General features: G+C 61.0%; 1 protein-coding gene across 10 annotated transcripts in view; it reads right to left on the bottom strand.

Annotated features, from left to right (window-relative positions):
• Positions 1-13681: 13681 nt before the first annotated feature.
• Gak (cyclin G associated kinase) overlaps positions 13682-17014 on the bottom strand; it is a 44346-nt gene continuing 41013 nt past the window's right edge. For 8 of the 10 annotated variants that reach the window (XM_048783992.1, XM_048783991.1, XM_048783993.1 and 5 more), the window contains 4 exons: positions 15630-15851; positions 15166-15314; positions 14233-14409; positions 13682-14150 (listed from right to left, as the gene is read on the bottom strand). In XM_048783992.1, the coding sequence (XP_048639949.1) occupies positions 14049-14150; positions 14233-14409; positions 15166-15314; positions 15630-15851 (650 nt within the window). In that variant the 3' untranslated portion in view covers positions 13682-14048. Of the gene's footprint in view, positions 14151-14232; positions 14410-15165; positions 15315-15629; positions 15852-17014 lie in introns of those variants that run through there. The other 2 variants (XR_001503087.2, XR_001503086.2) reach the window with 1 other exon arrangement.

Raw genomic sequence — 17014 nt, forward strand, 5'->3', positions numbered from 1 at the left:
CCAGCCCGCGGCCCGGGACGGGGTTCCTGGCGAGCGGTCCGGCCCTGCAGAGGCAGGATGGGCAGGAGCTGCCTCAGACCCCAGACCCACCGAGACCCTCGCGGGAGGGGCCCTCCTCCAAGCTGTGAGCTGTGCAGCGGAGCTGCCAAGGTTGGCTTCGGTGGGACAGAGGCCAAGAGACCCTGCTGCCCCACTCCCAAGCCTGGGGAGCTGGAAGGGGTGGGGGGTACTTCTGAAGGTCACAGAGGACGACTGGGTGCTCATTCCCCCAGAGAGTCGCAGTAATCCCGCGGGTCAGCCACCCCTTCCCCTGGCCCATCTGCTCCCCACCACTGCACTGCAGGCTGGTGGGTCGCTGCAGCCCCTGGCCCTGCAGTCTCTGCAGTTCCCAGCCTGGCATGGCTCAGCCCTGGCCTTGGTTGCTTGGGGCCACCTAGAGCTGCTCAGATTCCTGAGGAGCCTGGCTCCAGGCCAGCAGGTGGTGGTGGACACCGCATTAACTTGTCCTTATTCCCTCCAGCCTGAGTCATTCCACTGAGCATTACCAACCCAGGGGAGACCATTCCCAGGGGGCCCCATGTCCAGGACCCCAGGAGCCCTTCAGCATGTGGCTCCCTTTGATAAGTAAGGTTTCTGCACTGAGTCTGGACCAAGTGGGGGGGGTCCGCAGGACCCACAGCACCCCAGAGGGCCAAAGACACCCAGTGACCACCCCCGGACCCTGGCTGACCACAAGAGGCACTGTCCCTCTCAACTCAGTCTCACCTCACCCTCACCCTGCACGTTAGAGGATGGGTACATAGACCCCATCCAGTCCAGGTGGCTGCTCTGTGGAAGTCCTTGTTCCCGGTGTGCTGGCCTGGCCATCAGGATACTCAGAATCTAGGGGGAGAGGGGCAAAGGAGAAGAAGTAGTCCAGGTAAGAGAGTGGTCACTTCTTTCCACAAGCACCTCTTCTCTCCACCCCTCCATCAGGTGGAACCCACCCCACAGAAGACCCCAGGGTGACCTCCTGAGCCCAGGAGTATGTCCCACAGCTGACCTCAGCCACCTTTATAAGACACCTGGCAGGGAGCTAACCCAGTGTCTTAAGATGGTCTACTCAAGGTTAGGGAGGACAGGGTCCTCTAGTTAGGAATCCAGGGCATCAGTGCTGGACTTCAAGGTCAACTGCACCCACTGCACAGCCCAGGCCTGGGGGAGCACCACCCCCCAACCATCTCTGCTGGACTTTGAATTCTGACCCCCACTCCCTAGGTCCCTCTAGGTCCCTGTGTCTCTCTGTCTGTCTGTCTCTGTTTTCTCTTTCTGTCCCTCTCTGTCTGTCTGTCCCTCCCCTCCCCTGTGTCTCTCTTTCTCCCTCTCCCCTCAGTCTCACTTTCTATCTCTCTCTCTCTCTCTCTCTGTCCCCATGTCTCTCTCTCTCCTCCGTCTGTCTCTCCCCCGTCCCTCCTCCCCCCTAGCCCCCATCTCTGCCTCTTCCATCTCATTTGACATCTGTCCATACCCAGCCTCCTTTTCCTGCTCTCACTCATCCAGGTCTAGGGGAGAGAGCCCAGCCAGGACCCTCCTGGCAGGGACAGATGAGGGTGGTGACAGTCCCAGGTCCAGCACCTAGGGCCTGAGCAAGGGAAGCTGCTGGGGCTGAGAAGCCTTCTCAGGAAGTTCTGGGGCTGAGCTACTCACACTGCCTGCCCAGTCAAGCAGGGGCCACAGCTGGGTGGCAGGAGCCCCCCCACCACATGTCTGCTCCTGGGGCCAAGGGGGTGGCACTGCAGGCAGAGAGGCTCCACTTGACCTGAGAGCTAGATATGGGTGTTGCTGAAGCCCCAACCCCCAGCTGACCAAAAAGCAGAGGCCTCTGCACAGATACGGAAGATGGGGATGGGGCTCCTTCCTGGGCAGGGAAAGGCCAGAGGCCAGGGAGGAGCGGCACAGGAGCTGTAGCCAGGACGAGAGGGTCCCACCCAGAGGCCAGCCATGAAGGCCTGTGTACTCTTCCAGTCAAGCCTGGTGTGCACCTTGCTAAGCCCCCTCCTCTGCTGCCCTTCAATTGGCTTCAAAGACTCCACCCTCCAGAGAACAACCCGGCAAGGCCCACGAGAACAGAGGCTCCACCCAGGGCCCACCCCAGCCCTCCGCCCAGGTCCTGTAGAGCCCCAGAAAGGCTGCGCCACAGCCCTGCCACAGCAGCTCCTATGTGTCAGGGCTCCACCCACTCTGGGCCAGGGAAGAGCCCTCACAGCACTTCCAGGGTCTCTTGGTGTCCACCTGCAGCCCTGGCGAGGCATCTGGCCAGGTGTCAGTACCAGAGGTTCTGTCCTGCCTGCAGTGGCTTCTTTTGCCTTGGACCCTGTTCTGGGTCGGGACTGCAATGGCCAGCTGGTGGAAGGGCAGTGACCACCATCAAGGCCTTGGCCCACCTCGCCACAGACCCAGAGCTTAGCCAGAAAGGTCTGGCACCCTTCACACCACATGTGCTCCCCAAGGCTGCGAGAAGTGGGGCTTGCCCCAGAAAACAGGAAGGGCATCCTGATGGGCAGTGGCCTGGGGCATCGTGGGTGCTCCAGGGTGCCTGGCCTCAGGGCCCTGGCTTTCAATACCAGCAATCACTGCCTCCAAGCCTCTGGTGAAAAGCCTCCTGGCTGGAAAGCCGAGGGCCCTGCCCCAGAAGTGGGCCAAAGTGGGGCTGCTGCAGGCCACCAGCTCTGCTCTCTACAGTCCCAAAGGCCAGCCCTGACCACCTGTCCCCTTTCTCAGGCATTTACTGTGACCTTCCCTTCCACTTTCTCAGAGGCTGGTCCAGCCCCTGAACACAGGGATGGCCTGGTCACCCCACACACATGCAAACATATTCACCGCATGAAGATTTGCTTCCAGCCTGCCAGAGACCCCACAGGTCTGGGGTTTGGCCAAGTGGCTGTGAGAACCTCACTGAGGGGGTCTGAGGTCAGCTGAGTCTGGACAACCCCTTCTTTCTGCTTCCAGGTGCCTAGAGCATGGCCAACATGGTTCAGCACAGCCCACAGCCCACTGCTCCACCTCTCTGGTTTCTGAAACCCCGGACGCCAACCCCAGGCAGACCCTGGACAGATGTAGGAGTGAGTTCAACATGGGACGGCAGGGGGACCCCTGAGGGTCTCAGGGCCTGGGGCATGCTCAGGGCCTTGCAGGCAGCCAGGGGCTCATGTCCACTGTGGACAGGGGGCTCCAGGCTGAATGGGATTGACCCAGCCATTGGAGCGTCCAGCACCCCACTTTCTCCAGGCTCAGAACTGAGCCCCTACTGGATGGCTTTCCTGGGCCACAGGGTTGGGTCCTGGGTTGCCCACCCTGGGCCAGAGCCCTCCAACTGCTAGGTGCTCAGTCAGAAGTCTGGGGCTCTGCCCTGCACCTAGCTTGGGGTGTGCATGGGGACAGCCTATGGACAGCAGAGCTGGCCCTATGGAAAGGGAGCTCCCAGACACGGCAGCCAGGGAACAAAGAGCTCTTGCTGTGGCATTGGGACTCCCAGTGCCTGAGGGACCTGCTGGTAGTGGCCACCACCCAGGAGCAGGTTTCAAAGCTGAGGGCAGGGAGGAGGAGGCTTTGTGAGTCCTCAGGGGCATGGATGTGGCAGAGGCTTGTTCACATGATGAGCACAGGGGGTGCTAGAGTTTGGGGCTGTCTCCCTCTCTGGTGCCCTGGCCAAGCCAGGCAGGGTAGGAAAGCTGAGATAAGCCTTTCTTGGTGACACATGGCTTCCCTCCCCCTCCAGTGACACTGTAGTGAGGCGTGTCACGTGTGGGTATTTCTGGGAGTGCTTTCCACCCAGGAGGCAGGAGGAGGAGCTATTTTGGCCTTGCAGCACCGGGACCCTAGGAAGTCTGTGGTGCGCCAGCTGTCACTGGGTCCCCTTGGCGTCATGGGCCTTGTGTCTACAGGGCATGGGTGGATAACAGAATTGGAGCAGACCCTGGTGTGTGGGGAGTGACCGGGCAGATGGGACTTGGGGTGCAGCAGGAGTGGGTGTGTGCTGTGCCAGCGCAGAGGACCTGCCCCAGGAGGGCACCCGTCCAGCAAGGCCCAGGTGGGCAGCAGGAGGCAGCACACAGCAGAGGGAGGGAGGCCCCTGGGCCCACACTGCCATGAGGCTGCTCCTCCCAGGCCCAGAGCCATGCCACTTGCCCACTTGGCTGCTGGGAAAATGGGGAGGCACGGAGCTCCTCGACAGCAGAGATGGCACTGAGTGCCCGAAGCCAGTGTCCCTGGGCAGGGGGAAGAGCAGGGCCCCCAGTCCAGGAGTGAAGTCTATGAGCTGAGCCAATTGAGGTCCCTGCAAGCCCAGCCTGGGAGCTGACAGAGGAGTGCCGGTGTCCTCCTTTGGCTTTTGACAGGGTGAGCAGCCTGTGGGACATCTGAGACTAAATAACCACCCCTGACGTGTTCCTTGTTGGCTGCCGCCCCAGGAGAGTGGGCAGGAGGGTCTTTTTGTTTGTTCTGCCATGCTGGGATTAAACCCAGGGGTGCTCCACCACTGAGCTACACACCCAGCCCTTTTTATTTTGAGACAGGGTGCCCAGTAGGTAGGAAAGATTTGGGAAAACAAGATTACAGTTTTTGAAAAAGTTCAGGAACCAGGTGTGTTGACACATATCTGTGATCCCAGCATCTCAGGAGGCCGAGGCAGGAGAGTCAAAATTTGGAGCCCAGCCTCAGCAATTTAGCTGGAACCTGTCTCAAAATTTAAAAAGAAAAAAGAAAAGAAAAAGAAAGCGGGGAGGGGCTGGTGGTGTGAATTTGGTGGCAGAGCACCCCTGGGGCCAGATATATACACAAGATAATTCAAATTTCTTAAATGTCAGGAGAGGGAGGAGGCAGGCTGAACGCCAGTAATGGGCACCACAGGGCCACCGGATATGCTTCAGCTAGATCCTGCCTTTGCAGAGATCAGGGGTGAAGACCCCAGAATCCAGATGTAGACAGCGCACAGAGCCTTCCAAGAGCAAATCAACAAGCACCGGAGGGGGCTGGGGATGTGGCTCAAGCGGTAGCGCACTCACCTGGCATGCGTGCGGCCCGGGTTCGATCCTCAGCACCACATACAAACAAAGATGTTGTGTCCGCTGAAAACTGAAAAATAAATATTGAAATTCTCTCTCTCTTCTCTCTCTCTCTCTCTCCCTCCCTCTCTCTTTCAAAAAAAAAAAAAACAAGCACCGGAGCCACCAGCCACTGGGCAGCAGGCCTGCACCTTGCAGGGATGCAGTCCCAAGAGTGAGGCCCCGGCCAGGCTGGCCACCACCTGGACACACAGCCCTGCACAGCCCTGGCTCAGGTGGGTGGCCTGGAAGCACTGGGGACGAGGAGGAGATGCCACCCCTTGCTGGATGGCCAACAAGCTGCCCCCCAGGCCCAGCTGGCCCTCCTATTCAGCTCTACCCATGCCCAAGCCAGACTCTGGGGCCCTCCATGCACAGGCCCAGGGAGGATGGTGCCCTGACCCATCCAGGGCTCTTGGATGCCCTCCCTGGCCACACAGATCCGCAGGACTGAAAAGCATCAGAGGGGAGAGGGAGGGGAGGAGGGCCAGACCACCTGGACATCCAAGGATGCTGTCCTCCCTGGACCAATGGATCTTTGCTCTCAAGGGGACTGGAGGCTTCCGGTGGCTGGGGGAAGGCAAGAGCCCCTGACCTGGACAGGACATGGAGAGGCCGGCTGAGCAGGTGGCTCCTGTGCATTCCTCAGCAGGGGCAGGTGGCTCTACCTTGAGGCCCAGGAGGAAGACTGGCCCTGTATGGGACAGTCAGGCTGCACTTGGCCCTCACCTGGCACACACCAACCCAGGTGAGGAGCCCACCCATTCTTATCCCAGGGTCCTGAGAGCGCTGGAACCCAAGGATGTACCTCCCTCACCCTGGGCTGTTCACACTGAGGAGGAGTGAGGGGAGGAGGGGGAGCGAGGGAGAAGGAGGAGTGGGGGAGGAGGAAAAGGAGTGAGGGACGAGGGGGAGGAGAGGGAGCAGGGGAGGATGTGAAGGGAGGAGGGGGAGTGAGGGAGGAGGGGAGGAGGAGGAGTCATTTAGTTGAGGATGGCTGGGATGGTTGGTGGCTGGATAGTGAGGACGCTGGCTGAGTCTGTGGAGATGGTGTGTCTGTGGCCCACAACCAGCAGTCATGCCCCGTGGGTGGGCTGGGGCGGTGTCAGGGTGGAGTGCCATCCTGCGTGCCCCTTCTCTGTCCCAGTGTGGGACTCTGTGATGCTGCCTGGAGCTCCTCCCCGGGAGCCACGACCAGCTGTCCTTTCCCTAGCGCCCACCCATGCTCATTTGTCGTCTGAACTGTGACCCTCCTGGACCCAGGACGGCCTGGTCTTACGCTGTGCTCCAGACAGGCAGGGGACCAAGCAGGCTGCCCAGGCTGCGGGTGGAGGCCGTGCCACCCGTGGAGTTGAGGCCACAGGGGCCACATGGTCCCTGGAACTGGGCTGCACAGGGCAGCGGAGGCACCTGGATGCAGCACCACCTGGCGCTGGTGCAGGCATGGGGCTCACTGGACTGGGCGGGCAGGTGCTTCCTCTGGGCAGGAGATGGGATCTGGACCAGCAGAACTCCACTAGACTGGGGACACTCTCAAGACCCTGGTCCCATACCCCACCGGCCGGCCCATCAGGGTAGGCTGAAGTGGCAGGTGAGCTGGGACCCACTGGGAATGCCCTGCCACCAGGCCATGGGGATGGGGTATGGAGGCCACGGGAGGTGGGAAGAAGGGGCCACACCAGAGGTGGGTGGTCAGGGCATCCTCGGCAGGACAGGGAGGGTCAGTGAGGGTCATAGGCTGGCTTGCAGAGGCTGTCACCTGACCACATGCATGTCTGGGGGACAGCAGGGGACAGGGACACTGAGGGCAGAGTGTGGCGTCCACAGATGAAGGACAGGCTTCCTGGACTGTCTCACATCTGTGGCCAGGGCACTAACGATGCTGAGAAACTGCGTCCTGCCAGTTCTCAGCCTGGCCACACCTGAAAAGGGGCTCTGAAGTGCCAGGCCAGTGCCCACTTCCATGCCCAGGCCACAGGCCCAGAGGGTCTTGCAAGAGTCCCAGAGATCTGGCTGCCTGGAGACCTGTGATCTCCTTCCCCAGGGTCTCAGAGGGTCAGCAGGTGCAGAGGTGGACCCAGTCCACTTCGTGTGGCCTGTGAGGAAGGCGGGGGTCGTCCCTCGCGGGATGGGTGAAGCTGTCCGCCAGATGCTTGGGGTTCAGTGGACACTGAGTTCTGGAGCTGCCACCTCTGCACACAGCCTGTTGGGTCCTTCTGACCACGTCCTTCCTGGTCTGCATCCTGGAGCCCTCCTGGGTTCTGAGCGGGCCTGGGGGCACGGTCCCTCTCCCTCCAGGGCTAACCTGACCGCTGTGAGGAGGTCTGGGGTTCTACTGTTGTGGTTAGACTTTAGAATTAGTAGTTCAATTTCTTTACTTGGTATAAGCTACTCCAATTTTTCAAAATGTCTGTAGGAGAACTTTGATCATGTTGATGATCTCCAAGGGCCTACGTTACTGTGCTTTCTAGCACGAAGGTGTTCCTAATGTCCTTGTCCCTTTACTGTCTGCAGTTCTGCTGGGACGTCCCCTTGGCATTCTTTATAGTGGTAATTTGTGTTTTCTTTCTTTTTTCCTTGCGCAGTCTCTAGATACCTACAATTTTATTGTTCTTTTCAAAATTCAAACTTTAGGCTTTGATTTTCCCTGTTGTTTCTTTTCTTTACTTTTTAAACTCAGGAACCTTGATCACTAAGCCACATCCCCAGCCCTATTTTGTATTTGATTTAGAGACAGGGTCTCACTGAGTTGCTTAGTGCCACCTAGACCAGTTCCCTGTGGTTTATTTCCTATTCCACTGATTTATAATTATTAATTATTATCATTGTGAACTGTGGCTTGAGCGCAGGGTGCTCTACCACTGAACTGCGCCCTCAGCCCAGTATTTGTCATTGAGACGGGGTCTTGTTGGGTTGCTGAGACTGGCCTCCAACTTGTGACCCTCTTGCCTCCCGTTGCAAGGATGACAGTGTGGGCCGTCACGCCTGTTTCATGCTCCTTCAACTGACTTGGGTTTGTTCTGCTCCTGGTTTTCTTCCTTCTTCCCTGGCACAGGGACCAACATGGTAAGCTTCCTCCAAGCATCAGCACTCTCCCACAAGGTTTGACACATTCATGCTTGTTTTCATTCGGTTCACAATGTTTCCAGTTTCCCTGGTGACTCCTTTGAAGGGATTATTTTAGAAGTATCTGGGTGGGAGTGGAGAGCTAATTCCCGTGTGGTCAGACCATACCCTCAGGTCACTTGCTGCTTTCCTGGAGTACCCGGGCTTTTGTCTGCTCCACCCTTTGAATATCTCATTGTTCACTAAAGAGGAATGTGACCTCAATCTTGGGTGATTGTCTGGCCACATGTCACGCCTCTCGTGTCCTGCCCCATCTGTCCACTGATCTGCAATTGCTGGAGGAGGAAAGCTGAGGTGGCCAGTGGTGGTTATGGCTCCGTCTATCTTCAGGTCCATGGCTCTGGCTGGGTCAGGAGCACCGTCTTGTGCTGCTCCTCCCTCTGCCTCATGCTGACAGGCAGCACCAAGCTGGCCACGCCCACTGCACAAGTGGCTCCTTGGTGTCTTTAGAGAGGTCAGCCCGAGGCTATCCACTTCTGTGGTCTATCCCCCCCTTGCCCCTCTCCCTCGGTGGCCTGCGACTGTCACAGGACTCCGTTTCCAGGTCCCGGTCTCGCCCAGACCTGCCCACCTTCCGGCCAGCTCTGTCCGGGAAGCCTGGCGCCTGCATTTCGTAGGGCTGCTGCTTCACTGCAGCAATTCTTTAAAAATAAGTCTGAGGAGACGTTTTCCATGTCCAGGGCCCAGGGAAGGTCCTGGGCTTCTCCTGCCGGATCTTCCTCCCACTGGCTGAGCCCCCAGTTCAGCAGGGGCTGCCACGTGCCCAGCCCCTGCCGTGAGCTGGTGTGTGGTGCCCTCACCTCTCCCTCCTCTCGGGGACCTCTGCTTGGTGCCGCCTGCCTCTTAATGGCCCCCAAACGGCCGCTGTATACATTTGTGTCCTGGCCTGTGTCAGCCCCTTGGGGATGATCCCAGGCGGTGAGAACAGGTGAGCATGGGCTGGGGGTCCAAGCCCATCTGAAGCAGCCTAATGATCCCATGAAACGCCAGGGCCAGGAGGGGACAAGCCCTGGTGACCACAGAAAACCCTCTATTTGGCATAGGAAGGAGAAGCCTGAGTGCAGCAGGCCAAGGACCAGCCCCGTGGAGGTGGCCGGGCTGGCCTCGGAGAGGTGGTGCTGGGGCCAGCCCTGTGGAGTGCCTGGGCCAGGGAGGTGCTGAGGGTGCCAAGGCCAACCTCGGGGAGGTGCTGAGGCTGCAGCCAGCTGGGAGGGGGCGATGCGGATCAGAGGGTGCCTGTGCCCTCAGTCTGTGCACATGGCCAGAATGTCAGGCAAGCCTGCCGTGCTCCCCTGGGACCCCCATGCCAAGAAGGCTGCTCAGGTTGGGCTTCGGCTTGGACCCCCCAGCTCTACACAGGCCCGTGGGCTGAGCCCCGTGGCACCTGGGCCTTGCAGTACCACAGGTGAGGGGAGGGGCTCCTGGGGACACAGGAGCAGTGGAAGGGGCAGGGCGGACAGGCTGGGCTGTCATCTTACCCAGATCTTCCCAACAGTGGCTCAGGACACATCCTGTGACAGGAGCCTTGTCTTCTCATCCCAGTCCTGGCCTCTCCGCCACCAGCCTCCAAGTTGTTGACAGGAGCTGGCTGCCCACCCCAGCTGCCCCTGCCTGTGTTCCTCACGGATTCACTGTCTGATCCCCTCCTTCTGCCTGTCTTTGCAGTCTGCAGCCAGCTCCTCACCCAGAGAGGCCCCAGGCCTGCCGCGCCCCGATGGCCCTGTGCGCCTGCAGTCCTGGAACTCGCCCTGCTCAGCCAATGTAGTCCCCCTCCACCGCTGTCCCTGTGCACGCTGGCCACAGGGCTCCAGGCTCAGGAGTGAGGAGTGCAGGAGGCACACACTCAGCCCAGGGCCCAGGCAGTGGACACCTCCTGCTCCCCTGCAGCAAGGGTGGTCCTCCAACAGGCGTCAGGCTGCTCCTGGTCCACTCCCTCCCTGGCGAGGAGGCTGCGTGGGTGGCTCCAGGAGTGGGGCCTGTGAGGACCTCCCGTTCCGAAGGACTGGGCTGTGCCCCTCCTATCCAGTGTGTAGGATCACTTTGGAATGCCAGCTGCCCACAGGAGCTGGGCCACCAGAGGCCCCCGGGGGTTGGGCACTGCCTTCTGACTTTGAAGCGAGGACAACCAGTTTCTGAGTCTCCTGGGAAGGACTGGGCAGTGGTGTCTCTGCAGCCCCGGCGCCTGGTGGCAGGTCTCCAGGGCCAGAGCAGCCTCTGCCCAGATCAGTCCCTCTGCCAGTCTCAGGGACGTGTTGGGGGTGCTTCTGTGCTCCCTGGGGGGGGTATGTGCTCAGTGAAGATGGCAACCAACCAACTGGAGACTCCTGAGGGCCGAGACCCACCCATGGCCACCCCAGCACCAGACTGGCTGAAACCCCAGCCCCAGCCGGCTGCTCAGCTGCCTCGCAGGGCTGCAGCCAGGATGGGAAGAGAGGGGTGGGCTCCAGCCTGGGACCTGTGATGGTGGGGTGGTGGGCCCAACCCATACCACCCCCCGGCCCGCACGCCCATCAGGCTGGGCACGCTGCCCCTCAGGGTCCTGCTCCCTGCACGCTGCCCTCTCTGCAGCTCTTTCCTCTGGAGGCCCTGAGGTCAGAGAGCTGCCCTACCCAGGGAAGAGGCCCCTACTGGGCTCCCCTGGAAGCAGTTCCCTTCACCCACGGGGGCTTATCACCCAAGGTCTGGACTCTCCCCAGGAAAGCGGGACACATGCAACTTGGGGCAGAGCTGGAGGAGCCCAGCGCGTGGATTTGCCTGCATGACCACCCCCACCCAGCGGGTGTGGGGGGCTTCTGCAGAGCAGCTCCCACCAGCCAGGACTCTAGGGGGAGCTCACAGGACACTGCTTTCCACGTGGCTCCCTCCATGGGCGTGAGCTCCGAGATCGATGCAAGTCACGCCCACGGCGGCCTGGCCGTGGTCGCCCCATGGATGCCCCTGCTTGCCCATGCCCCTGCTGGTGCCCGAGGGGAGGTCTGTGCAGCCAGAGCTGTCCCTAAGGTCCAAGCAGGGGACTGTGCCTTTGTGCAATGAATCTGGGTTTCCCTTTAAGTAACAGTCATGCTTTCCCAAAGTGCAGTGTGCACAGTCCATGTCTCCCCAAGTTGATCACCCGCTGTGGCCTCTTGGTCCTGACTGTCCTGAGTAGGTGTGACAAGCTGCCAGCTGGCCAGTGATGCTGGCTACCTGCTCTGAGGACGGTGCTGGCTTTCACAGGGGGCGCAACCCAGGCACCCTTCTTAGGTCTCCAGTGTGGCCCACGCACCCACAGGCTGTGCTCACTGGAGGAAGTGCAGGGCCCCAGATCCCGGGGTGTTAATGAGCACAGGTCCCGAGCAACTGTGTCTGCAGCCAGCTCCTGTCAAGGACCCAGAGGCTGGCACAGTCTGCTGAGGACCTCTCAATGGTGGGTGTCCCAGGCACAGCCCACAAATGCCTCCTGGGCTTGAGTGGGCTTGGCTGGCATGTCCCACTCCTGCAGCTGGGACCCTCCCTGGTCCTCTCCCCACCTCCCTCTGCAACTTCAGCAGAACCTGGACACTGCCTGTGGCTTCTGGGTGGGTGGGATGAGCTTGTCCTGTGGGGCACATTGACCCCGCAGAATTCAGGGGCAGCACTTGGATCTGGGTGAGAGAAGAGGGGCAGAACAAGAGGCCCCAGGAGTGGCTGGGGCTGAGGTCCATCCCATCCTCAGGGAAGTGGGGGTCAGCGAGGTCCCTGCCTGCACCCTGCCCCTTCCATGGCTCCAGGAACCCTCGGCCCCAGCCCACCCTCTTCCCAGCACCGGGGGCTTTTCCAGTCCCAAGGTCCTTCAGGTCTCAGCCCTTCACTCCAGGCCCAGGGTGGTACTGCACAGGGGTTCCTGTCCCCAGTGCCCACCTCCAGGAGGGCACCTGGGCTCCGTGGGGCCTCCCGAGCCTGCGGGTCCTAGGCTGGAATGAAGAACGCCCTGAGCTGAGCACCAAGAAGAGCAGCCATCCGTCCATCAGCCACTGACAGAGTCAGGCCCTCAGCATGGGCTGCGGTGCGCAGCTGCGGTGGCCACCACACCACGACGGGCTAAGGGGATGCAGCAGCTCCAGGCCAAGGCTCCCTGTGGGGACCAACGCCCCTCCCACGTCCTGCTGTCACCAAGGGGAGTCCTGGGCCCTGCAGTCCAGGAGGATGACCAGGCTCCACTAGGCACCCTGGTGGCCTCCCTTCTCCACCAGCTGCCAGACCACAGGCTGCCTGCTCGGGTTCCCCAGAGAGCACTGCTGCCAACAGGCCCCAGGGACAGGTGGGGCCCTGGCACTGCAGGGACCTGAGGCCCCAAACCCTCCCAGACATGTCCCTCGGCCCACTCCCCACGTGAACGGGCCCCAGGAGGAGCAGGCTCTGGTCAGTGTCTGGCTTTCCCCGGGTATCTCGTGGGCTCGGTCTCACTGGCTCTGTGATGTTTTTGCAGAGGCTGCACAGGGACGCTGTGAGCTTGCAGCACTGACCTGGCTTCAGGGCTGGGACAGCACCAGGGCAGGCCCAGGGTGGGCCCACTGCATGAGGCCAGACATGAGGTGACCCTGGGGCCCCAGACACAGCTGCCTACAGACCCCCCGTGAGCAGCAAGCCCTGTAATGACAGGCATGGCCCACAAGGGACAAGGTCCCCAGGGCCACCCACTCACATGTGACACAGCAGCCCAAGCAACTGGACCTTGCCTTCCTTGAGGACAGAACCCAGGCCCCACCTGGCCCACCTGCTGCAGCACAGCCAGCAGGCTGAGACTCCGCCCTGGAGGCAGAGGGCTGCCCTGAGCCACAAGCAGTGACTGTCTGAGCGACCTGGCTGGCTTTCCCTGCAGTTTCTCAGCAAACTGCAAACAGACCAAACCACCAGAGCACTGTGGGAGCTCCACCAGGCTCTGCTGCCTCCTCCTGCTGACCACGCCTGGGGACCGCTGGTCTTGCTACCAGCCAGGGCCTCGCCTGAGTGTGGTCTCATGGCACTTTGTGGCCACTTCTGACGGGGCCTGGTTGTCCTGGGATAGCACTCACAGCTCTCTATGACCTGGGACACCCAGCCCCAGAAGCTGCAGCCTGCAGCTGCTCCATAGCTTTGTCATGGCCCCACAGTGACTGGGGGGCCTGGAGTTCAGCCCCTGAGCCCCTGCTGCAGGTGGCAGCCAGGCCCAGGCAGTTGGAGGCTATCCTGGAGGCCCACAGAGGGCTCAGACCTGCCAGCAAGTGTCCCGGCAGTGGCCTGAGCCCATTGCAGCCCAGTGTGGGTGGGAAGGGTCCTGACATCCTCAGAGAAGCTGTGACCACGAGCCAGCGTGCAGACCTTCAGTTCTCAGGGAGCAGGAGACAACGCTCTAGTCAGCCTCCCTCCCTCTCCTCCATCTCAGATGCCAGCACAGTGTCCTTTGCCGGCCATGTTGGCCTGTGCCCCTGACTCCAGGTCAGAAGCAGAATCCAATAATCCAGTGACTCTGGAGATTGTGACAGTCATCAGAAAATAAGTTTAATATGTACAGACGATCATCAGACAGGTTACAAAGAGGGGCGCGCACTGCAGACCCGGGCAGCAGAACAGCGCCCATGCCGTCGCTCAGGCAACGGGCAGACACCAAATAAACCACAAACCGCGACACGTGGGAGGGCACAGGCAACACTGTTCCTCTGGGACAGAAAAGGAGAACAGAACATAGAACGGCTTTGGAATGCTTCTCTCCTGTGCCGGGAGCAGCCTCTGCTGGGGCTGGGGAGGCACACAGTGGGACGACCGCCTGGGCCGCCTCGCGCCTCCTGGTCAGGCCCATGCCCTGGGACTCCTTGGCGCTCCTGCAGCTGCCCCACGGGGGCCTCAGAAGAGGGGCCGGGAGCCCTGGTTCTCAAACTCGGACCAGGCGTCATTGAGCTCCATGAAGATCATCTTAGCATGCTGCTCATACGGCTGCCCTGTGGCCTGTGGGGGTGCAGGTGAAAGGCGCTGCCCACTGCCTGCTGCCCCGCCAGCACCTCCCATAGGATGCACTCCTCACACTCACCTTGTCGGGGTGCACGACCAGCACTGCACGGCGGTACTGCTTCTTCACCTGCGCCGGGGTCACCAGGTCGGCCATGCTCACAGGGGTCCAGCGGCTCTCCCCGTCCCACAGCACTGTATGCAGCGTGGATAGTAGCGCACGGATGTTCCTCTCTTTGCCTTCAATCCAGTCCAGGAGCTGCAGAAGAGAGCAGCCTCAGCCTCTGGAGGCCTGCTGCGCTGGGGACAGGCTGGGGGGCTGCCTACGAGGCGGGCAGCTCTTGGGAAGCCCACCGAATCCTGCAGGTGTGGCTGGCCCTTCCCGCTCACCCGTCCTGGGGCAGGGAGGCGTGCAGGACACACCTGGAGACTGCTGGGTGGGGTGCTCAGGCTGCACTGACCTGGGATCAGAGGCAGCATGGCCAGAGCTGAGTGACCCATCTCAGCAGGACATTCATGAGGACACGAACTCTAGTCCCCCTGCAGAGCCTCCCCCAGCCCATCCCAGGCCCAGGTCTCGGGGCCCACGGGGGACCAAGGAGGTCTCTTGTGTCCTGTCAGATGATTCCCAAGACCACAGCCACACCTGGGTCCTGCAGAGCTGACCACCACCCAGACCTACATATAAGAATGTATCTTGGATCCACAGTGGGACACCCTGGTAACTGGACCTCACTGCATCCCTGTCACCCCAAGGAGAGCACCCCAGGTCAGGGTCAAAGCCCCAACCGAATCTGCCCTCCCCACGGTGAGTCAGACAAAGGCCCTACAGACCCAGACCCTAGCATGTCCAGGGTTTGAGGAGCCCCAAGTGCCACCAGTGTCCCTTACTGCCCACCCAACTTCCTAGAGCAGCACCAAGACCCAGGTGTCAACAGTCATGGCCAGCTGACCTCCGGGGCCAGGCCCGCTGGTCCTGGCCGGGCGGGCACTGCCTGGACCCACGGGCACCTACCTTCAACTTGAGTGGGTCCGCATCTCGAACAAGGTCCTGTTTCCTCATCTCCGCCATGGTTTTTGGCCCCTTCCTGTCGGACTTGGAGGAGAAGCCCTGATTGGACAGCAGATCTTCAAAGTCGTTCTCTGAGACCTTGGGCTTCTGGGCTGGAAGAAAGAGGGGGCTTTCGAAGACACTGGTCCATTCTGTCCCTCGCCCACTTCTACTTGCTTCCCAGGGGGGACCTTGGTCCTGCTGCCTCGGCAGAAAAGAAACTATGGACCCAGAAGCCCTCTGTCAAAAGCAGCCCAGAAGCTTGTGCTGGGAAGAAAGGACACCAGGGTGTGTGAAAAGTCAGCGGTCATGATGGGACAGCTTCTCCCTTGCTGGGGCACCACGGCCAGCAGCTGCAGGGGAACAGGTTCCACCTCGGTAACCCTGGGAAGACACCTAACCCACACCCACATGGGCACAGGACTTACCAAAGCTGGGAGCGCGGACGCCCCTCTCCTCTCGGCCTCCAATCACACTGAAGTTAGTGGCGTAGGGGGGTCTCGACTGCGTACAGGCTTTGGGGGGTGGCTTGGCCTGTGGAGGCCACGAGGTGCCCTGGGCTGGTGGCCGGTTCATCTGCCAGGAGCTGCCTTTGGGAGAAGGGGCCGACTTCGGAGTAAAGCCACCGGGAGGGAAGCCAGCAGGAGGCCCTGGGGAGAGAGCAGGTGCTTGCCAGGCTACAGCAGGCAGCGGCCCCCAGGCCAGGCCGCCCGCTCACTAGGGCCTCCCACCAGCTCCCCAGGGCCTCCCCAGGGCGGGGACAGGCAGCATGTTCTCATCAACCAGCACCCCTGCCTTGCAGAGCTGGGGCTCCAATGAGCTCACCGGCACCAGGGCAGCCATGAAGCTCCTGTCGCTGGGAGAGGCCCCGGCACCTGCACTGGACGTCCCCAGGCCAGAGGCCACGGGACGTCAGGACACATGTGGCTCCGCCACAGTTGCCCCTGAAGAATGTTCTAGAAATAGGTCTGGGTATGGACAGTGGGGGAATCATGGTGTGTCCTCCCACAGAGCCCAGGCTGGCTGTTGCCAGGGGTGCTTCTGTGGTCTTGGAGCTCAGTGGCTGCACCCTCCCTCCTGGGCGTCTGAGGTTGGTGTCCTTCAGGAGGGTGGTGCTGGTGTCTTGGCCACGCCGGTGCTGCGCCCGCTACCCACCAGAGTGATCCTGCTTTGCTTTCACTATTCTAAACATCTCCCTCAACCTGTCACTCGTCGTTCCCCCGCGGACGAGGGCTGTCCATGAGCATCACCGCAGAGACCAAGCTCCTCCTTGCCCTCCAGGCTGCGCGCTTCAGTCAACTGGTGGAAGGCCCGAGGCAGCCTGTGCGTGTCCAGAGGCCTGGGTTCCAGCCCATCTGCGGCGATGCTCACCGTGTGGGTCCACCTCTGAGAGCCAGGTCTCCCGCTCACTCCCATTGCCGTGTCCAACGTGCTGGTTCATCTGCCTTCCAAGTGAATGCGGCGACAGCACGTCCATCTACAAAGTCCCTTCTGGGTTCTGGGAGAAGCCCTGCTGCTCCTGAAGGCTGCTGGACGTGGGCTGGGCCTGTGTGGATCCCACCTGCCGCCCTGGCCTCTGGCTTCTACGCTGCTCCTGTGGTTTTGGCTCCAGGTTCTGTGTGAGCTTCTTAGGTTTACGCCTCCACGGCGCTGTTAAGTGGCCATGAAGGTGCTGCTGCTTGTGTCCCTGCTGGTTGACAACACGAGGTCTCTGTGCTCTCTTCACCCTGTGCCTCTGTGAACAAGTCGATCCAGACTCCTGGGTGTCTCCTGTACACGTGACCTTGGCCCTTCCTGGAGGCCCAATGTCCAC

The sequence above is a fragment of the Marmota marmota genome, unplaced genomic scaffold (assembly GCF_001458135.2).
Source record: "Marmota marmota marmota unplaced genomic scaffold, marMar, whole genome shotgun sequence".
Taxonomy (NCBI): Eukaryota; Metazoa; Chordata; class Mammalia; order Rodentia; family Sciuridae; genus Marmota; species Marmota marmota.